At 38.9% G+C, this 23,286-nt stretch overlaps 1 protein-coding gene across 1 annotated transcript in view; it reads right to left on the reverse strand.

Annotated features, from left to right (window-relative positions):
- The window catches only part of ADAMTSL1 (ADAMTS like 1), a gene marked incomplete at both ends in the record, with an annotated part of 188,679 nt that overhangs the window by 101,375 nt on the left and 64,018 nt on the right, over positions 1-23,286 (reverse strand). The window contains 4 exons of the mRNA XM_080362499.1: positions 9,742-9,880; positions 10,499-10,610; positions 19,950-20,107; positions 23,043-23,117. Coding sequence (XP_080218625.1) covers positions 9,742-9,880; positions 10,499-10,610; positions 19,950-20,107; positions 23,043-23,117 — 484 coding nt within the window. The remainder of the gene's footprint in view (positions 1-9,741; positions 9,881-10,498; positions 10,611-19,949; positions 20,108-23,042; positions 23,118-23,286) is intronic.

Raw genomic sequence — 23,286 nt, forward strand, 5'->3', positions numbered from 1 at the left:
CATGACTAGTTGGCCTGGTTTGCTGTAGTGTTATTGGTATAATATCTAAATGATATAACATCTAGAGATTATAGAAAACAATAGTTTAGAGCAAAATTAACCATTATCATGCCAGTTATGTGAGAGATGGATGTCACTTGACTTGAAGGAAACTACAGGGTCTCAGAATTTCTAGCCCTTTTGATAGATTCTGACTCAGAATAATTCTTACCCGTGTTGTCTCCCAGCTATCAGATATATCTTTTAACATCAAAAAGATGATCACAAAGCATCTCACCTATCAGTTTAATCAAAGCCACTGTGCAACAGGGGACTTGGAGGGGGGAGGTGGGCAGACATATCAGAGTGAATGCCAATTGCATTAAAATAAAAAGTGTGTCCCTACCCAAGTTAGGGACTGAGGAAACTGGCTGAAAAGAATGAAGCTTCTTTTTGAGAGCCTTATACCAATAAGAGGTACTAAGTACGCTCCTGCAGATATCTGCAAAGGGGAAGGATCAAAGGAGGGGGAGGGGAGAAAGTGTTCTCCATCCTCAGCACAGTTCACTGAAAAATGATGTAAGCATTCAAAGAAATCTTGTCATGTTAAGGCCAAAGGGCTCTATTCTCCTTTCAGTCAACAGGGTTTTTATGTGCATAACTTGTCCATGATAGGAGAATGGATCTCATTGTGTTTTCACAGCGAGGAGTCAGCGCCAGGTCAGCAAGCTGGAATTTTCCAGCTAAAGCGCAGGCAGATGCTGGAGCCCTGGAGGTGTGTGATGGGGACTATACAGGCCCTCTAAGCATAGCAGCCTCTGCAGTCACAGGAGCCCTCTGTGTCAGTGTGCATATTTGCATCTTCAGAGATCTGCCTGTCTCCACAAAACTCTAAAAATTTTGGAAATGCACGTCTGGCACTGGGAAATTTTGGAAAAGACAAATGGGTCATTTAGATAATGGCAAGTGAACTTAGCTTGATGGATAAAGGCCTGGAAAAGTTTGAGAAATTATGTACTAGTGTTTTAAGAAGATGGAAGTGGACTTTCAGTGGACTTTCTTTTTTTTTTTTTTTTCCATGTTTTTGGGAATCTCTGCTGTTTTCCTGACTCTTCTACCACTGCTAAAGTTCCACCCTGAAGCCTTTTGCACTTTCCAGCTCATCAGTTTGCTGAGGAGTGGTTGGAAAAAAGATTAATATACCGAGCTCAGAAATGAAATAATTATACTATAAAAGCATCTACTGCCTAAGGAAGAAAGAGATTTCAAAACATTTCTCACTCATCGGAGTAAGAAATGTTTCTTTCTAATAAACATGGTCTGTATGCATAATCCAGGTCTACATGCATTAGAATGCATAATATCCAAGGCCATTCCAATGGAAATAACAGTACCACATCCAAACAATGTTATGAAGATTAAATGACATTTACAAAGCACTAGATTAATATTGTCATTGGAAAGGTTTTACCCTTGAAGAATTTTGCATAGATAAATTGCATTTCTGTAAATGGTATAGAGCTCCACAGAATTACTGACACTGTAATTGTGCAAGTGAGGAAGAAAGTACCACAATAATACACAATGTCTTAATATATTACTTTAAAAATCAGCTTGAAGATACAGCAGAACAGCAGACAGTCATTGTACCGTTAATGGCAACTGCATCTTTCCTAGCTTGTCATGTGTTGGGGTTTTTTGTGTGTGTGTTCCACAAAAAACCACCCAACCAAACAACAACCAACCAACCAAAAAACACAAAACAAACAAACAAAACCCCAAACAAAACACCCCAAATCAGCAGTTTAAGTGTTCTATTTGAAAAATGTCTTAAGAGATTACTTTGATGAGTCCTGTACTTTTTGACAGGATAAATTAACTTAAATTCCACGAATCTATCAGTCCTTCATACTCCTATTAAAAAGACAGAAGACATCTAGTTGATGGGCTTTGTTCACTGTATATTACTCAGACAATGCAAAGGGTATAGTGTGTTAAATTAACAGAGAAAATAATAATAATTGCTCTACTATACTGATATTTCTGCCTGACGGGGGCGTAGCTAACAGGACTCATTCACACAACACCTAGAGCAAACTTGCTTTGGCAGGAGCAGGAGCACAAAATAAATTATTTTGAAGAGCTGTTGTGTTACATATGTCTGAAATCTCCCATGCCTTTCAGACCAACAAGTTGTGTCATATACTCTGCAGACTGGTTTGTTTTCCTCCTGAGTGCTGGCAGCTTCAGCACAGTTGGTCTTCCAAGGCACAAGTCCAGCTGGAAGGGGAGCTGCACATGCCAGGGGCGGGTGTGCTGCACCCAGGCCTGCCACCTCTGCAAATGTTCAGCTTTCTCCTGGGACGGGTGCCTGCAGCAATGCTCCTTGAAAGCCATGTTTGGCATCATCTTGATAGCTCCTTTTCCTCCTTAAGCTACCGCCTTAGCACGAATGACAGGCATGAATGCCTTTCTCCTCTAGCTCCCAGATAACTCTTTCTGACAAGGCACCAGCCCTTCCTGCCTGCCTCTCCTCTGTGCCCACGGCTCTCAGGTCAGGCACCTGCTGAGCCAAGCAGGGGTACTGGGGCTGGAGCTGGGAGAGGAGCAAGCAGAGAGACAGGACATCTCCTGAGAGGCCTGAGGGTGGTGTGAACCTGCATGGGGACGAGTGTCAAGGCTGGGAGTGAATAGGGGCACCTGCTGCTCCTGTGCGGGTGCTCCTGCACTGCGTCATGCCAGTGCCCAGCTTCTGCAGGACACCTGCACACCTCCAGCTTGCAGCCTTCACTTCTGCTGTGGGTTCTGTTTTCCTGGGGGTTTCCTACCTATGCTGCAGGCATAAGGCTGCCCATACTCCTGAGTGTCCAGAGTCAGGCTTTTCTGACGGAGACTTGCACGGTCAATACTTAGGCCTTCACTGAAATCTGACAGACTTGAGAGTAAATGACCTGCATGGTGGGGACTCTGCCATCTAAGTAATGGTCAATATATTGATATTGATAGCAATCAAATAGCATAGCAAATAATAATAAAAAATTGAAACAGCTTAAGTTGCCTGCAGACAGCTACTTCATTAAGTGAAAAGAAACATTCAGAAGACCTGAAAAAGTTCATCACAAAAGACAAGAGTTTAACATCTGAGCCAGGATCTCCCTGAGAGCTATGATTATCACAGGACAGATGACACACTCCAGTTCAACACTACAAATCCTGACACTAAGGCAGTGTGTGATACTGCATCCACCCCTCACCTTGTGTTACAACAACACTTTCTGACCTGAAACACAGGTACTGAGGGCCTCAAATAGATGGTGTCTGTTAATGTTTCCCATGTGTTACTTTGTAAAAGTATTTCCATTCAGAGATTATATAGATAAAATCTACAGTAACACCACAGGTACAGGCAACATTGGCTTTTGAATGCCTGTTTTTGCAGGTAGCGAGTATCACAATTCTCAGTTATGCTATTGGTGTGACTTACATTTCTGGGTTTTGGACCACCATGCTTCACCCTGAGACATAGAAAGTATTATGATCAACTTATCACTTTGCACTCTATCAGTATGTAACTTGAAGAATTACCATGTATTTTGTATTTATGTATCCTTTTATATGGTTGTATTACTTTACAGATAGGTAAATGCTAGTGTCCCCTACCTGAACATTTAAAAATGAAGTGAGGATGCTTAAATAACCTACTTAAAATGCAAAGTACTTCTATCCTTTTGTGTTGACCTCCAGAAAAACCTCACACTTTAGACAGCATGTCTGTTCAGTGAACAGTATCTCATGTTCATCATACATGACTTGTTCATGGTGTAGAGATTTTAAATTCTAGGAAATATATGGTTTACTCATCATTGCCACAAACTGCTAAAAACTAATCCCTTCACAGGGCTTGAAATGGGTATTATCACCTGGAAGCAGCAAAAGCACTTCCTTCCTGTAGCGTGACTGTAATGCTTCTAAAAATCTTCTCCCTTTTTTATTCAGTTTAGTGTTTTATGGTGATTTGGATAAACAGCATTTGAATTTATTCTGCAATTCACACCTTTTAACACTTTGACAGATGCTTCCTGGCACACCCTCCCTGCCTGTTCTGACAAAATAATTTTCCAGCTTAATTTAAATGCCTTTTGCCCTGCCCAGAAATTCACGATTTTGAGTATTTGTCCTAATAGAATTGCCTCTTTAGGCATTAGGAGTATTTGCAGCTCATCTTTATCCTGCTCTTGAACTCAGGTGACCCTGATTAGGACTATCAGAACATTGCCACTGCTATCAGATCCTTCTCTGTCTAGAACTCCTACCTACTACCATTTCTACTCCAATCTATGAATGTTTCCAATTCAGCCTTCCTGAAAACATACCTGATAGTTCCTTTCCTGATACTCTGAATTGTTTTTGAACTCCTAAACTTCGGCCCCTTTTTCATGCATAATGCATCACACTAGCTCATTTCTCCAGAAACCTCAGTAGTCCCTCAGTAAATTCTGAACTGTTCTAAATCACCCTCCATAAATATACAGTTTGACTGACTGATGTTTGTTGACTGTGCTCTCTCACTTGCAGGCAGCATACTTTTTGCTAATACCAGTCTCAGTTTTCCAGCACATGCAACTTTAGTCATGCTGGTGGAAAAGGCTTGTCATGCCTTCTACTTTGATGACTAAAACCTTCACATCTCATCTTCCCCTGGGAAAGGCTATCTCTTGCTGTCTTTAGAATCATTCATATGCATATGTTGGCTGAAGAAATTGAGATCAGACCCTGCAATCAGAGGCGACCAAGGTTCAGAGAGCACTGCAAGACAGAAAGGCTTTTTCAACCTCCCTGTAACAAACTAAGAATTTAAATAAAAATGCAAATCCACAGAAATTACCATTTGCCTGAGGCAGAGATCTGGAAAGGGCATTGTCATGACCGGTGTCTCACATCCATGAAAAAAGCTGTGGTGGTGTCAAAAATTTGCATATTTTATATTAAAAAGTATTCAAAACTAAGTTTAAATGTATCATATATCCCAGTCAAGGGCAATAACAATAAATGAGTCATTGTGTCTCAGAGCCCTCTCATCACTGCAAATCTATGGCTGCGACTGTGTAAACCTTAAAGTGCAGCCTGTCTTTTTAGGAACATACTAGAATTCCAGTTTTGTTCATCTTCCTGAAAGAATTTCGTGAAAATGGGATCAACTGCACTGCTGTGATACTTGGCGTATATTTGCTATCTAATATAATAGCTTTAGGGAAACTGATAGCAAGGAAGAAGTATGCACTTGGCAATTTCCTGCTTCAGCTGCCAATTTGTAATGAAGTGAGGAGACCTCTGATATTGATTAAGAGGATATTCTATGTTGCCCTTTTAATCATTCATATTTACTTATTACCACCTCATTTTATTTTGAAGGAAATACGTAAAAGTTGGCGTGAATGTGTCTTGCACTGTTGCCCAGGAAAAATTAAACACTTTCACATCACCAAGTATATTGTGGACTTCTCACTAGGGAGAGTTACTCTGAATGGCCATAATATCCTAGCAGTCTTTTGTGTGCTTTTACTTGTACTTCATTGCTCTTGTTAGATTAGCTAAAAATAACAACAAAAAGTAGAATTTTGTATAAGTTTCTTTTTGCTGATGCCTGCCTCCGCCACCACCCTGTATGGATAGTTCAGTGAGAATGCCAAAAGAAAAACTTTGGTTTTGTTATTTTGCTGGAGAACTCCATAAACTGTGGATACCTGAGAGTTTCCTCAGGTCTCTGAGTGCTGAAAATCTTGTTTGAACTAGAGATTGTTCCCAAAACTTTCCACAAATACTAACATTATTGCTGGTGGGAGACTTACAGATAATTCTCTAGGCAAATTCCAGGATTTTTGCTGTGCATATCAGACTGGCATTATTGGCAAAGTGTTAAGAACCCATGTGTTAGAGTCTTGCTTATATGAAATTTTTGAGACTGTTGCTGCATGAAGTTAGAATCTTTGTTGAAGATGCTTTTAGTAATCTTTATACACCATTGAAATCTCCTGGTAAAAGCACCAGCAGAGCTTTTGTGACTCAGAAAACATCACATTATCATGTAGAAGAAATAAGCAAAAAATGGAGGATAGTGCTGAAAATACAGAACAGTGCAGCTGGGAATGTCACTTAAAAGCCAAAGATGAAATCTAGAAGCAGCACTGTTGTTGCCCCAGAGAGTATTCTCATGAGTGGGTGAATGATGAGTGGGGTAAAACTCTCTTTCATATTTGTAAAAATTTCTTTTTAGAGGAATACTTCTTATTATAAAAGAAATGTTATTTTCAGCTTATAGAACCTCAGAGTTGTCCTATGTGTTTAGTATACCCAGTTAAATCAAATCCAACCAACTTTTTCTCAAAGCAGAAAAAGATTCCATTCACCTTTTATTAGAGGATATGAGACAGAAGGATACTGATGACAGGTAAACTGCTTCCCTAAACCCTCCATCCTGAGAAGTTTTGGGTAGTTGAAAGATTTACAATTAATTAAATCTGTCAAATCTTAATGCTTGATTTGATTTTGCCGCATAGTAAGCAGAGTGGACTAGATGGAACTGGGTACTATTCACATCAGCAGATATTATACATATATTTGCCAGTCAAATGTGGACTGTTGCAAAATCTTAATGGACTGTAAATGAACTGTTCTTTTGTTTCTGTCTTTCTAAGGCAGGAGATAGACCCTAAAGAGGGCTGATGTAAGGGCCAGACAGAGCATTGATAGTAAGTAGAGACAAAAAGGGACTTGGTGCCATGACACATAATCTATCCTGCAAGACACTGATTATCAGTCTCACCTAGCTGGGCAGGCCACATTTACATAAGCCAGAAAAGGAACATGTAAAAATCATGTATGTTTGATAATTAGTCTTCCACACAGTGCTTATTCTGTGAGTATGGGAGAACCTGGGTTTGCAGAAAGAAAAGTTTTTGTTTTCCATGTTCCTTCGGACTAGGCTTTTTTTTGCTACTCATGATGCCACCCATACTGCTAATTATTGCCATAATAAGCACAATAAAGTGTTTCTATGCACTATCCCTACACAGGCAACTAATTGCAGGCCCACATGATACTCCTGGTATTCATTTAAACTTTACTTTCAGCCTGCCCTTTGCTGAAAATTTTAGTGTAAGCTCTCCTACAGTAACCCCTCTCAGTTGCTTTATTCAGCACCACTGTGGTCTTCCACAATAATTTTCTGTGGTGCTCATTGACACACCATAGGACCAGTCAGCAACCACTAATCAGCTATGCCTCACTGGAAACGAGTTTGCCAGGAAAAATGAACATCTTCATTTTATACCATTGGAGCTGAGCAGCTCCCACACAGCAAAGACATTGCAGAGCCAAGATGCCCTCCTTGATCCTGCTCCTGACCCCATTGTTCTGCTTCACCTACCCTCTTCCTGACCGTAAGAAAGCACTGAGATTCCAGAAGTTACCACAGATTTCCTCTGGTTTTCTGTCTGAGATGTTGATTCTTGAATTCTTTACAAAAGCACTTTTGAAAATAATCATTTGCAATTTGGCATTCCATGAGGATGTTTCCAGAAAGCCAATTCCTCTCTGTTACTGCCTGTACCCTGGGACTTCTCAATGACTCTCCCTTCCCTCAGGGTCTTTATATCAACAACTTTGCCTTGTTATGTCTTATATGAAACAAAAATTGCTTCCTGACATCTGCCTAGCTGTTTTTTCTCTCTCTTTCCTCCCATGTACCACACAGTCATCTGTCTTTCCATTTGGGAATATGTCATTTAAAATTATTAGGAAAAGTATGGAAAATATCCATAATACAAATTCCACAGGCAAATTACATATTTGACTCAGAACTGTATTTAAAAATACCCAGCAGCTTAGGCTTTAAAAAAAAAATAAGGCAGATACGTCTTATCGGTATTGTGAGAGGTGAATCTAAAAGACAGGTTCCATATTGCTCCACACCTTTCAGCAATCCTTTTTCTGAAATGTTCATGTTTAGATCTCTTACTTGATTATACCTGGCCTCCACTTTACTGATGTTTGTCTCAAATAATTCAAAGAAGAATTCAAAGAAACAGTTTTTGATCTGAGAAACTCACTGAGGAAAAAATACAAGAACTTTATTATACTAAGGTTTCTAGTTGTAACTGTTGATGTATTTAAGTAACCTGACAAATTACATATGTTTTTTTGTGGAACGTACTAGAGCAATGTAAGTCAGATACTGAACCTGGCAGACTATTGTTAAAGGAAAAAATGGTCTTGTTGCATTGTGTGAAAGCAGTTGAAAAAGCACTTCTGAATACAAGCTTAACAGGAAATACTTTTCACAGAGTTCTAGTGAAGCTAACTGATTAATATTATTTTGTTAAAACATCCTAGTGAAATACACTATAAAATATGTAACTTAAAGAATATACAATACAGCTGAGATAATGTTGGATTTTGAGATTTGATATTTCCACTTTTTAATTCTGGGAGATTTTCACTTCAGATTTAAAAATGTATGAGAACATTTCTGGCTTTTAATTATTTATAAACAGAATTGCCACTAAAGATGTGTTTATTAGAACAAGGAATATAAATTGCCATACACTCTGGGTAAATGTATCTTTAATGACAAAGAACCCTAAGTGTTAACTTCAGTTATGAAAAGTCATTGAACTTTAATGAAAACTTTCTAGAAGAGGTAAAAACTATCTTGAGTTTGGAGTGATTTGTTATGCTCTGATAATACCTAGCTTGTCTAAAGCTGCTATACCTGGTTTGAGAAGCAATCATCCTCAGTTGGGTGGATATGTAGTCCCATAGATCCCTAAGGCATCCTTCTTTATGGGTTAGGACATCTTTCTTCTGTGGCAACCCCCAGCAATCTGAAGGGCCACAGTGACTTTTTTAGGTGACAATTACTTAAACTTGCTTTATCAAACTTCGCACAAAACTAGTTTAAAGGCAAGGAAGCAGGTAAATGAATGTCTTTAGGGTATCCTTGCATGCATGCCTGCTAGGCTGCACTAAACCATGATTTGGTAAAGCCACATAAGAGGACCAAAAGGTTTAGATTACACAAATAAATGCTTGTGGTTTATGAGTGGCTGCAGAGTGTCTTCCACTGAAATTCAGTGGAATCAGTGAAACAAAGAACTGCTCCTTTTTGTGATTTTTTTCCTTTTCTTATACATGGGAAATCTGACCTTGTGATTTTAGCATTTTCACTATTAATCTTCTAAGGAAGAATGCTCAACATGGGAGCAGAGAGGGGTCTTTTGTGAGGGGCTGAAAGGTATTGGTAATTAGAAAAAATCTCTGCTTTACATTCTTACAAGCTACCATGACTGCAAGTAAGCTTTTTATTAAGGAAAAAATGTAAAAAAAACCTATAAAAATAATGCCTCTAGTTGTAATGACAAAGATTTTCCAACATTTTTACCCAAGTGAATTCTTTCCATCTCACTAACAATCAAGAGACATATGTTGATCATGGGATGGTATCGTGAACAATTTGTTTTCTCACATTTTGTAATGTTTAATGAGTCAGAACACAATTTGTGGGGAAGAAACAACCATTTCAAATCAGTCTTGCAATGTTGAGGTGCTAAACAGAGGTCTTTATCTACACAGTGCATCCTCGGGAGGAAAAAGAGGTTAAATTAGGTAGTCTGAATGAGACTGTAAGCAATAGCAACACAATTTTTTCCTGCTTTATCTTACTCCTTTAGAACCCATCCTCTTTTAAAACTAGAGGTGACTGACCTTGCAGGACAAGGATCCAGATTACATTCTTGAAGTTTTGGCTTTGGCTTGATATTTTCGGGATAATAGTGACAGTATTGATCTGCTACTACTCGGTTGCTTCTCAGATCAAAACATTCAGCAGATGTCAGTTGATAACCTGCAATATACAGTGGGAGAAATAATATGTAATGTGGTGCTCTTCCTCTTTCTCTGTGAAGTGTATTTAAGATCTGGTTTGGTCAAAAGTGAACTGAAAATATCAGTCCTTTGGACATAACAGCTACTGTTTTACAGACCAGATTGAAAACAAGAAGTTAAATCACATGTAGTGGGACACCTATGATAGCCAGTGTGGTCAAATAAAAATTCAGAGGCCTAGAGGAGAAAGAAAATACAAAGGCTATGGTTTCTTGGTCACCAAGGCTTGTATACTCAATTTCAGTTCAGAGTGTAAAGCCGGTGGTGGAGATGGGACAAATGGAGACATATTGTGATTCCAAAGGTGCCCACATCTCATCAGCCCTTATGTTTGACAGCTGCAACATTAAATGCATTTTGTGGATATCAAAATGTAACTTATGTGCAGAGCTTCGTACAATGCTAAAAAATCTACAGGCTACTACTACTGTTACTACATCACTCACTCCCTACAGCTAGATGTAACTATTTTCATTTTCAGATTTTGCCCATTTTAAAGGTCCAAATATCAGTGCAGAAGTTGGGACAGATCCTGTATGCAGACAACTGTTTCTGGAATACAGTGGTAATTCATTACCTCCTCCACAGGATGCTGAACAAGGGAAAAAATCAGTTTCCCTCCATCGGTGAACGATAGGCTGATAGAATATAAACTGAACTGAACTGTCAGCAGCACCAGCATAGCGGATCTGAAAAAGATATAACGTCAAAGAGTGAACCTGGCATAAGCATGGGGAAGAAGCATTCTGTCACATGTGTCTTGCAGCTTTGAAACGTCTTGCAGCTACATGAAATATCTGAGATACTTTGCAATAGGAAAATTAAATGAATAAAACAGAGCATAGATTGGAGGCAAAATCTTGGCTGCAAAACACAGTCAAATAAATATCTGGGCACAATCAGTGGCATTTCTGACCAGTCTGAGACCATGTTCTGAAATAACGAATGCACAGTAATTGCATGGTTAGTTCTACTGAATAATTTTATGGGGACAGAGGGTATAGACTTATCTTTATTCCATCAGAAAATTACTTACCATTACCTGCTGTCCCTGTGATATTGACATGGATTTTAGATCTTTAATATTTCTCAAACACCTTCTGAGACCATGTATAATATATTAGATAGTCCAGAGTAGAAAATGGGAAGCTGCGCTGTGAGAAATACAAAAGTACAAAAATTCTACTTCAAGATATTTTGTTTCTAAGCTGAGGCCTCTTTCTAATTCTTCTTTGTGGTACTGTCATTATTATAAACCATCTTTCTGCTTACGTTATTTTGGCTTCAAAAAATGCTCCTTTCAGTCATAGGCGTGGACTTTTGGCTGGATCTGAGTGCATGTTTGGAAAACACTCTTTAGAGCCTACAAGTAGTGCCAACTTTTAAACCACCTGAGCTTCACTATGTTTCCAGTACTATTTGTGCTGAATGGATTTCCCATGTTAACAGGAGTTTGTAGTGCAAGGAGCGCAGTAAGAAAAGAGACATTCATACTGCTAGAGCATCACCACTTGCACATGACCCAGGAACAAAATCTTTCCTGTTTGGTAGCTGTGATGATTAATATGGTAATGGGGACTTCAAAATCTCTGCAGGACATCCCTTGTCCTTACTTCTAGGCCTTTGCACAAACAGCTGGCAAGGGAAGAACAACAATACTGTTACTAAAAGAGTCTGCTATTTGATTATTTGTCCTAGGACATTGCATCAGTCTTGCCTAGGCATCTCTGCATCAGTGACATGATGCTATCACAAAAGTGAAAAATGACAAATCTCAACCAGAAAAAACCAAAACTTTCTCCTAGACAGTACTCCTACTCTCAGGAGCAATCCCTCACTGTTCTCTCTCTCTCTTTTTATCTCTCTTTTTCTTCAGACAGCTTAAATGTTTCATCACTGCCCCCTTATTATTTTCCTATGTTTTTAACAAGTTGCCCTGTTTTAGAAACATCTTTTTTCAACCTGCCTTTCTTTTCTGTCTCTCCAAACACCAAGGGATACTGTCAAAGAGTAGATTGTGAAACAGAAGCAAAAATATGACAAATTGAGCTGAACAATGTAATCTAGGTTATTTGTTTTGTTTTCCCCTGTAGATAGACAAAAACATGATTACAAATCAAAGTATATATTGAAAAGAAGGAGAAAGATGAAAATACTGCAGAATATGTTGATGGCTGTAAGAGATCTGGCCCACCGAGACTAAGGCTGCCCTTTTCTAATTAGAGTAAACAGTGATGTAAATTCCCAACAGGAAAAAGAAATACAGCTGTAGCAATACAGCTTCTTCAGCAAACAGGAGGCCTTTTGCATGGATTAATACCATTTGAGGCTATGTGTTAGAAACAGGATATCTAATTCCTTGTGTGGGGATGGTGCATTAATCACACACTTCAGAGGGGTCTTTCTGGGCTCATGAAAGCCTCCTGCACTCCTGGGAAAAACGTTCTATTGTGCTGGAAGCCATTAGGGGAGGTTTCTCAACTGAATGTGAAGAAAAAGCTTTCACTGGGGAGAATTTTGCTCTTACTCTTTGTTTTTTAAGCTTCGTCAGTGATTCTTAAACTCAGAAGATCTACTCAGCAGTACGGTCTTCAGTGAATCATAAAGAACACACCAAGAGCTCACACACAGCCTACTATAAAAGGAAGGAGAGGAAAAAGAGTTCACATTAAAAAAAAAAGAAAAGTCAGGAAGACAGAAGAGTTCATCTCCCTGCAGACTATTCCTGCATGTCTGCACAATTATCTGTCTGTTTTGACAAAGAGAAAAGACAGATGTATGTCTTTTCCAACCTAATGTGGAAGTCACAGACCTGATAACAACATAGGTGGGAAAGAATTACAATGAGCCACAGCCATGAGCTGAAATCATACAAAACAAGCAAATGAAAGAAGCAGGCAAAGTACAGTTTATTTTTTCAAGGAGTACTGTAAGCAGAAGAGGAACAATATATGATGATTTCACAGAATAAAAATTTCTTTTTGATTTTGTTTGACAGTTTGCTAAAGCTAAGATCTTGATCCAGGGGAAAATATCAGTGGCTGCTTGAGCGTTGCAAAACTCTCAGTGAGACTTGATAGCTAAATGCTTTAAGAAATGTCCTGGTTTTGCTGCAGAGGGCCAACTTCTACACATTGAAATACTCAGCTCTGGAGTATGGTTTTACCCTTGCAGTATTTGCAACACCCTGCTAGCTGTGAGAAATGCCAGAGCTTCAGAAGGAGACAGTCAAGTGAGATGGTCAAGGAGATTCTCAAGTGAGGATCTTTAGTTAGTCCTCTAACACACAGTGTGTTTTGTATGCTTAGCTCACTGTACCAGAAAAAAATGGTAATCATTCCTTCTGTTTGCAGGTAAAACTCTATCTAAATGTAGTAGATAGCAGACAGCAGAATCAATCAGAACTCACAGAGCACTCAGCCCTGCATTTGTACATTGCAAAACCCCAGAGATCATCCCTGCGTTCCTTTAGGTTTCAGAGGAATTTGAAGTAGTCAGAACATTAGAGCATCCCTCACCACTTTGTAAGACCCAAGATGATATCACCAGTTTTATACAGAGTTGGTTAAAAGTAGAGTCCGTAGACTATCCCCTACAGTCACTAGAAACAGATGTACCCTTTGCTGCTACCTTGCTTTTTCAAATTAATTTTGCAAATGGCTGGGATTGGCAAAATGCAGGATTGATTTTGGGGATATCTACAGAAAGCTGAACAGAAATAACAGACCTCAAAATTTGAATGCAATAGAAGCATAATCTTTTTGAATTATTCTGATCTGTCCTGTGACCAAGAGACTGTAACCTCTGAGTCTAACTTCGTATTGTGCTGGTTTTCATATAGCCCTAAATCTGATGGTTCACACAAAAACAAAGACACATGCAACATTCCTCAAAGCCTAACCATTCCGTGACTGATTTTGGCAGCATATGCCTGAACCTTTTTGGTTTTTTTGTGCTCACTTAAGAACACAATGGCCTGGCCTACAAAACTGCACTAAGCTTACTTGAGCAGCTCTGAATTTTAATCAGTAGTTTATAAACAGCAGTGATAACCAAGCAATCATCAATGTAAATTGCAGGGTTAAACCATGAAAAATGTATTTGATAAGATGTTCTCCTTGTATGAAACCATGTGTTTGGTGGAGGAGGAAAGACACGATTCCTTTCTTTTGTGTGTGTGACCCAAAATGGGGACAGGGAAAGGGAATTATTGTCACGTACTATGTTTTGTCTTATGAAATCTGACCTGGTATATTGTATATATATGTCATGGAGCTCCATGTCACTATGCTTATTTAAAAAGTTCTAATAAGGTCTAATAAGTTTCCACATTACTACAAACGCTTTCTCCAAGTGCCAAGTCCCCAGTCATTGGTTTGATTTATTAATGAGAATTCAAACTTGAAGTCTTCTAAGTAACGTACAAAGAAACTGGGAAAGGGAGTATTAAGAACTATCTTCAGTGGCATACATAATTTTGTGCATTCGTGTCAGTAAAACCGAAGTTTTTTGTATGATGCTTTCCTTTCTCTACTTAGAGTGCTTTTTAATATTCCTATAATATTTGTATGTAGTGATACTTCACACTGAAAAAGAATAATAATGTGCAAGAGATTTGCTGTTGCTCATAATTTGTTCATGAAGGAGGAATAAGAGCCAGGCATTTTCTTGGGAAAATAATTTTACAAGTTTATTTAAAATAACATAACAAGTACAAAACCTGTAAATCATGAGAGATACTGAAGGCTTTCAAGCATATGGTCTAATACAGCACTACACCATGACTCCTCTGTGCTTGACTTTATTTCCCTTGGAATGCTGAAAAGAGCTCTGCTTTCTGGCTCCAGGGAACACACCTACTGTCCACTTCTGCACTCATTTCCCTTGGTTGTGATGGTTCTGTTTTGGATCAGCTTGCTTTTGGGGCTGCCTTTACATGGAAGACAGCTCCCTCCATTGCTTCTAAATTCAGCCTCTAAATCAGCCACAGAAATCATGTGACTCATTTGAGTCATTAAACACAATAGTCCAAATGCAACACAGGTATCAAGAAGGAGGTTCTACAAGCCGATGATAACCTTGCACTCTCTCCTTCAGTATCTGAAACCAGTTCTTCTCTGAAACAGAAACCTGACTGAAGCAGATTTTTTGCTTGACCTAGTACAGCAGTTCCAATGTACTTAGACAGAATATGCTCATTAGGAGAATGCTTGTGTTCTCATAACTATTAATGGAAATAATTTATATTGAACAGAATAAAAAGTGCCAAAATATGAGAAAAAAGGTAGAATCCTTCTGAACTTGTCACAAGATCTAGTCAAGATAAATAATGATTGGGTCTCTTTCAAGCTGGTCAACTTGTGAACTTGACCTAGAGACTGTTACAATAACTGCATAGTTTTTTGAAATTGGGAAATCAGAATGGGTTATACAACCATTGCTAACATATATATATATTTTATATATATATATATATATATATATATATGTATATATGGAATGCAAACGTAGGTTGCTAACAGCTAATGATACAGACCAGGTTACAGAAACCCTTTCAGTTAAATCCAATCTGTCCTCTACAAAAGTAACCTCAGTAAGACAAAGGGACTATACTCCAATGGTCTCTTCTAGATTAAGCAAAGTGTTTTGATCATTCGACTTTGATAACACAAAACTTGGCTCAATCACAACTAAACTTTAACTCTCACTATTTCTGTGTGCTCAGCCTTAATTCTAGCTCATCTGTTCCCAGGAGCACCATCCTAAACTTAATCTACCAGTGCTTCCAAGTCTAGATCCTTCACCACTTCCTGTGTGACCTGCAGCCTTCTCCCAAATATGAGGCATAATCTCCTCTAGAAACCTTTGCCAGCATCAGGACTAAACTACACAGCAGACCCTTACTGTCATCACCCCAGTCCTCCTATGGTAATATTTCTAAAATCCAACAATAAGCCAGCCATAAACAGTAGGTCCTTGAAGCTAGAGCAGATTTGCATCTTTTGGCCTCTGCCCTAAAGTAAGTATTGAAGTGATTTCTTATTTCATTCCACAAGGTAAATGAATATTGCTCTTGATTCAACAGCAATTATTTAATCCAGTCCTGGCCCTAGACTGACAAGGCCCATCAACCTCTCTGCCAGATGCCTGAACACGCATTATCTCCTGCATGCCCTTGCAAGTCCCAGGAAGTCTAGGCTAACCTCCAACCTCATTTTCTTTTCTTAACCTGGACTCTAATCAAATACATTTCTCTCACCAGCAGTTTCTGCCAGTGCTAGATCGCAACTGAGATAATAGTTGTCTGGCTAGCTATAGTGCTCTGTGTAACTCAGCATCCAGTTTTGCTCTCTATTTTATGACTTTTTGGACAACTAGAGGCCAAAATCCTAATCTCAGCAGTAACTCTGCTCAAGGGAACCTGGTCTGTACCATTTCTAAATCAGCCAACAGTACCCCCAGCCACCAGCACAAACAAATAGGCAGGCAGTCTCTTCTAGCAGCAGCCCTTAATCAAAGCTTGTCAGCCCTAGCACTACAGAAGACAACATCAATACAAATCCAATCCTATTCCAAATACCTCTGTCAGCCTCCAGACAAACATTTATCTGATCCAACTCTATACATCCCCGATGCAAAGCTGTTGATCCCATGCAGACCCTATCAACAAACTTTCATCTTGATACCAGGGGTTGAAAAACAACATAAACTTTGTCTAGTCTAGATCTAGGCTGACAGTGGTTTCTCCTCCAAACCAGTCTCAAGCCTGGACAACACCCTTTACTAGACCTTGCTTTAAACCCACTGGTCTTTGCTGCTTCACATCTGAGCCACAGGGCTAGGGCCCTGGCTATGTGAAAACCACAGCCTGTAAAACAAACCCCGACAGGCTGTGTTTTGCCAGGCCTAACCCTTCCCTGGCAGTCCCTTCTGGCTGTTTCAATAAGCCTGTAACTCAGGTGGTTCATATTTGTGGTGCTGACTGCTTTAAACAGTTGACCAGTGATGACTGTTAGCACTACATTATCAGGTGTAGACCCCATCTGACAGTATTGATTCGTCCTGCTCAAAGAAGTGCAGATGTGTGACACCAACTGGTCACTCCGAGTTTCTCTATTTTCTGCCTGAAATCAACAATATCGACAAGGGAGATTTTTTAGCACATATAGGTGAATGCGTGACAGCACATCAGTGGCAGCTCTGCCAATAAAGAAAAGTCACCCTGTGTATTATTATTGCTCTGTTCCCTAGATCACAGTGTCAGCCAGAAAAATTTCCAGGTGAAAATGACCTTCATTTCACTAGGAATTTATCAAACGTGACACTTCTTTTCTCTTAGGAAAAAGGTATTTCTATTCATGTGAATCAGAATTTTGTATTAAAAACATTACAATGGGGAAATCCTCAGAAGTTAGGAAGAAAAATTCAAGTGGAATTTAAGTTTGCTATCATCTTTTTGAGGCCTCCTGCCTTTCAAACATTTAAAGTTATAATGGACATTTGTAACTCTTGAACTATGAATGTAAAAAATAAGAAGATTAAAAACTCCAGTTCTTCTCCCATTTTGTGATAACATCTTCACTTTTAAAAAAGAGAGCTGTTTTATTGTATTATTTTTGCCAATTACATATCTTGTGAAAAGATTGCCAGGAGTTTAAGCACATGAGGAACGTACCACTGACTATTACAAAGTAAAGAAATCTAGCAATTATACAATTCACCTCCTAGAGCAAAAGTATGAGGTTTCTTCTTGCACTTTTAAAGCACTCCATGTCACCAATAAAGAAACTTAAATATCAGCTTCCACACTGAGCTTCTACTTCTGAATTATATCCAGGTGTCTAACTTGACCCTTTGAATAAGAGCATACAGGGTCAATTGAAAAGGATTATAACAGTCATTCTGGAGACAATGGTCATAAAACTAGAGTTCTGCTACAAGTTCATTTAGATCTGTTTTCATAAAACCTGCCTTTTCCCAGGAAAGTAAATCTTTATACCCAAATCGATTCCGCTTTGTAAGGAAAACTTGCTAATACCACAGAGAAGTCTTTTGTCTGATTTTTTAAAGAAAAGTACTTTACCTTCACAAGCTAAATGCAAAACAGTAATGGCTATAGTAAGCATGGAAAGCAGTTGCCAAGTCTGACTTAACTGAGAAGTATGCATGCATTTTGGTATGTCTGCATTATCCTTATTTGTATGTGCACTCCTATATCCAACAAAATCTAACAAATGAAATATCCAGAAGACAATAAATTTTGTAAGAAAAATAATTAAATAGTATAGCATAATATCCTTGTTGCATGAAGCAATACCTAGAGTAGCTTCCATAGCTGTTTATTAAAAAACAAACTGTGATTCAAATGCAAGGAATTTTTAAGTGTCTGATTCAAGGCAAAATCTGATGCTAACCTCAGAAAAGATACCACAATTGTGAACAGCGGTTTTCTTTGTGCCTTATCCAATTAAGACAACAGATATGCCAATAAATTAACACCTGCCAAGCCATGCTATTAGGACATTCAAAAATTGGAAACGCATAGAAGGAACTATTAAAATATTTCAGTCTCAACTCAGCAGAGTCTGTTCTGCCCATTCATAGCCAGTTTGTACACTCATATTGTCCAGACAGTCATTATACAAGCGGGGGACTATCTTTGGTTGAACCAGCACTTCGTCCCTTGCTTTAATAGAGAAAGAAATGCAAACATCTATAGGTAGCGGTATTTTCCCTGTCATAAAAGATAACTATGGTAATACCCAGAACACAGTCCAACCCTCCCGTTATCATTTCAGGGCCACTGGTCTACATGGCCAGCTGTCCCCGACAGGGATGTCCTAACTAATAAGGCTGCTTTTAATCCATAGACAGAACAAATAATGCCAAATGAGCAATACTGTTTACATTGTGCTGATGCTCATCATCTGGATATCATTCGTAATACAGGTAAAAGTGTTTTAGACATTTTGAGTTGAGCAGCATCTGTTTTATTAAGGAATTTTCATTCTGACCTTCAAAGACGAAGGAACGCATTCTTCAGGTCAGGCTTCTCCTTGTGAACCAGTCCTGATAATTTCAGCTTGCTTTTAGTGCTGCTAACACTCCAGATGAGCAGGGGACAGTCTACAGGGCTCTGCTGTTTCCCAAGATAACCCATTCCAGCCCAGCTCAGCTTAACCCAACATAATAACTCATTGCATTTTCCAGTTCATTGTTCAAACTTCTAGCTGCCATCAGCTCTAGGTTAAAGCAAATGTCATCTGCCTCTGGGGCCCATGGTGAAAAATTTATGTAGTCCTGGACATGATACAGGTTTTACAGTTTTACAGCTGAAATCCTTCAAGTTGCTTGGACCTACTGGAAAAGGATTTATTTTATTGTGATTCCCAAATGTTCATTTTTGTATGTGTGTTTTCCTACAGAATGTATGCATTGCTTCCAGCAATGTGTTTTATATTACCTGGAAGAATAGAAATGCTCTAATGGGAGGAAACAATTTTATTCTTATTGCCCGTGCAACACAAAGCAGAACTTCAAAATGACACCATGACTTCTCAAGGAAAGTCATCCCACTTATTTTGGAGCTTGGGGACCTCATTCTCCACTCCGTTCTGTGAAATTACGTTAGTATAAACCTCACAGATTACAGGCCAAATATACAGACTTTCTTTCTTTGTGCTCATCAGAGGCAAAGCAAGCTGAATGTTCTTGATTTATAGGTATCTCAGCAGCACAGGCAGAAAGTAATCTGCCTTTCTTGTGATGAGTTCGTATTTTCTCTTGAAGGCACATACTGGGTATGTCTTTCTTGATATAAACTCAGTCTTCCAAGAAGTGTCCAATTAGGCTTTCATCAGATATTTGACCGTAAAAAATTTAATGTAGAGCCCAAGAACTAGCCTGGATTAGGCTTTGTGGTAAATCTCTACTTGAAAATTAACATCTAGAAAAATCACTCTCATCTTTCTAATGCATCTTGTCTTACTTTATGTTGCCCTAAGACGTCTACAACCAGTGATCCTCACCTTGATAGTGAAGTCTGCTGTGAGAGGCCCAGATATTCTTAGTATCTCCTTGTCAGGAAACTTCTGGAAATCAACACTAGAATTGTCCACAACGAAGGAACCTGTGGAGCTGAGGCTGTTTTCACTCTTCACACCTTGGAGAGTCTTGGTTTCCAAATCTGACAAATGAAAACAAATTAACAGGAAACTGGAACATTATTATTTGAAGTAAGTGAGAGCAGAAAAAGAAAACCAACACAAAACAGTGGTGGTGCAGACTTGCCTCCCAAATTAGTGATACTGCAACTTTTTTGTTATTTTCCACAGTTTGTTCACATTCTCATACATTCCTTTTCTTTTTTCTCCATCTGCTTTTTGGCTTTGTTCAACCCTTGGATTTTTAGCTCTGCATTCACCTCCTCACCCATAGGTCATGTTTTTACTCTTTTCCAGACATATTAATCCATTTCTAGTTAGGCGTATTTGCTGTCATTTAACTCACTCTCAGTAAGTCACGCTCCTATGCAGAGCATGACTCAGACCTTCCCCCATGAGTGCTGGCTTTGTAAAGTTGTTGTTCCTTCTTTGAGTTCAAAGGTGGGTCACTAACCACATGGTGCTGTGGTAGACAATTAACTGAAAGCAAGACATCCAGGAAAGAAAGATTAGTTTGAGAGCAATCCTGCCTCCTCTCCAGAAGCAGTCTGATCCACCCAGGTGGAATAGGAAGGGATGGTGAGTCCTGAACACTCCTGAGCTCTCCCTCTGGCTCCCTCTGCACTTACAGCTCACAAAAAAGTGGGCACTAATCCAGATACTGTTTGGTATCAGTTACTTCCAATTGTAAAATTATAGTAAACATATTAAATTATGTATTAAATGTAAATCAACAGTCAGAAAGTAGATCTATTGCATCATCTAGCTAGACTCCTGACCAACTTCAGGTTTTGCTTTATAGCACATTCACCAGTAAACTGTTTCTTGTATTTATTTCAAAGTGTCAATGCCCTTCATCATTAAGGATTGCAAAGCTATAATCCTTTCACATGTATTTGTGAAATTATGCACAAAATCTTATCTCAAACAGAAAGACAGCTAAGGTAAAATCTGAATTAGCTGGGGACATACTATTAATCTGTGATGGAATAATGCTTTCAGAGACAGTAAATGGTAGAAATGTTTTTATGAGCATGTATTAAGCTGTTAATTAGGAGAAGAAAAGATAATTGCAGTAATTAGACTGCTTAGCAAGATGGGTCATAGGAATTAATTCATGAAGGAAGTTGCAGTACACTAAGAGTTTGCCCTGTGTTAATGAATTCCTTGGTTTTCAGTGAGACTAGTCTCTTCCTTTGTGATGGACTTGGCAACATATTAACTTCTGGACAAGGCTGCATGCATCAGGGATAAAGACGGTTTTAAGACTTGTGTATATGTAATTGTCCTCCTGTTGACTTCTCCCACAACCAAAATACACAGAACAAAATACTCCCTCCCCTCCAACTGACTGTAGCTCATATGCATATAAAATCCTGTGATGGGTGAACAGAAAGATTCATGGACATCTGAAATAAACAAGAGATGTATTTGGACTTTTTCATTTTTACAGAGAGCAGTTGATTCAGGCAGACCCCTCTGATTCAAATCTTTTTGTCCTGAAATGTGATATGGCCTGAGTGAAGACAGCTTTAGATGAGTTTCTCCTGCTAAAATCTAATTTCTGTCTAAGCTGTTTTATAGCTCAATTTCTCTGAAAAAATAATCAAAGCACGATTTTTTTTTTCTGTGTTGGAAAAGAACACATATATGGGAAAGAAGACAGGAGAGGAAAGGAAGAGCGAAAATCATTTACTGGGAAAGTAATAACAAGCATAGTGGAGCAGCTTAGGAATACTCGAAGGACCACTTAAAACCGAAGTACAGGCAGCATTTGAACTCTTAAGAAAAACATAATATGTTTTTTTCTTAGTTTATAACCTATAATTTGCTGGTCTGTATTCACAGCTCTAAATCTAAAGAACCATTAAAAGGTTATGGCATGCCCACTGTTTTCTCAACACAAGCAATAAGCTATGGAAGAGGACCAATAAATCACCTTTTCTTTTGCCACTTGGTATAAGTTCTTTAGGCAAAGGAAATCTGGAGAGAGTAGGAATGATTTGGTGTTCTACCTCCTTGCTGACACTAATATTAGTATTTACACTGTCCATGCTGCAGGGAAGTCCTATTACCTTTTTAAAAAGTAGAAAGGGAGCCCCACTTATCTAACAATAACTTGTGCTTCCGAGAGGTTATGCAGTACAGTCTGTGGATTTTCTGACAGTGAATCCCATTTACCAACATTCCAGCATTCATTTGCTGCTGATGTAAAAAGGAGCAGCTTTTGAGTAGCTATTGCATTGGAAGGTAAGAGAGAGGGAATCAGGGAGCTCCTATTCAGGAAATAAATAGATTTGACTTCAGCTCTCCTAGTGTATTCTCAAATACTGAATACTCTTCTTCCAGAGAAGAAGGGTACACAGCTGCTGGGATATGCAGCTCCCTTGTCAGATGAAGCAGGGAAGTGTTATAACCACCAAGTGACAGGCTAGCAACAATATCACTACTAAGGAGCACGGTTTGACTTGGGCATGCTGTTTCTAATCTTCAGACCATGATTTGTGTGTGTACATGCACGTGTGCATGTATCTACGGGAGTGAAAGAGATTATCATAACAGGAAAGTGTTAAAGTCATGAGCAGCTTGATGGCTAAGCTCGGTTACAGGGAAGCTATCCTTTACTGTCCTCAATATTTCTTCACTCAGTGGGATATATTTTATTAATTTTAAACAAAAGCACTTGGCACCAAATGAGCCAACCAAAGGATAAGCAAACAGAAACGACCGAAAAATTGTGGTGAGGAAAAGGATTCTGCAATGCTAGCTAAGCTCTGCTTTGAAATAAGTGTGTACCACTGGTGTAACTGGGTCCAAGGAGAGCTTCTGAGGGCAGGACTCATCCTTGTGTTGAAATCAGTGATCTGAGAGAGGGAAACCAGACACCACAGTGTAAACAGAGCACCGTGGGTTAGCAAGGCTTTCTTAAACAAATATACTTCAAATTTTTCTACTTACATAAATGATCGGGTCCTTTCAGCACAAGGCGAACTTGCCTGCTTCCATAAGGGATAGCAACCACCGTATCATCCACTGCGGGAAGGCAAAAGTGCATGGAGTAAATAAGCAAAGAAATTCCCATCCATTTTCAAATAAGCAATGAAATAGGTGCTTACAAGGCAGTCAAAAGACAAGCTTTTGGACCAATTAAGCCTAAGAATTATGAAAGAATTTTAAAAATCTGAAAAAAAGGATTTGTTAA

This window comes from Nesoenas mayeri (genome assembly GCF_963082525.1).
Source record: "Nesoenas mayeri genome assembly, chromosome: Z".
NCBI lineage: Eukaryota > Metazoa > Chordata > Aves > Columbiformes > Columbidae > Nesoenas > Nesoenas mayeri.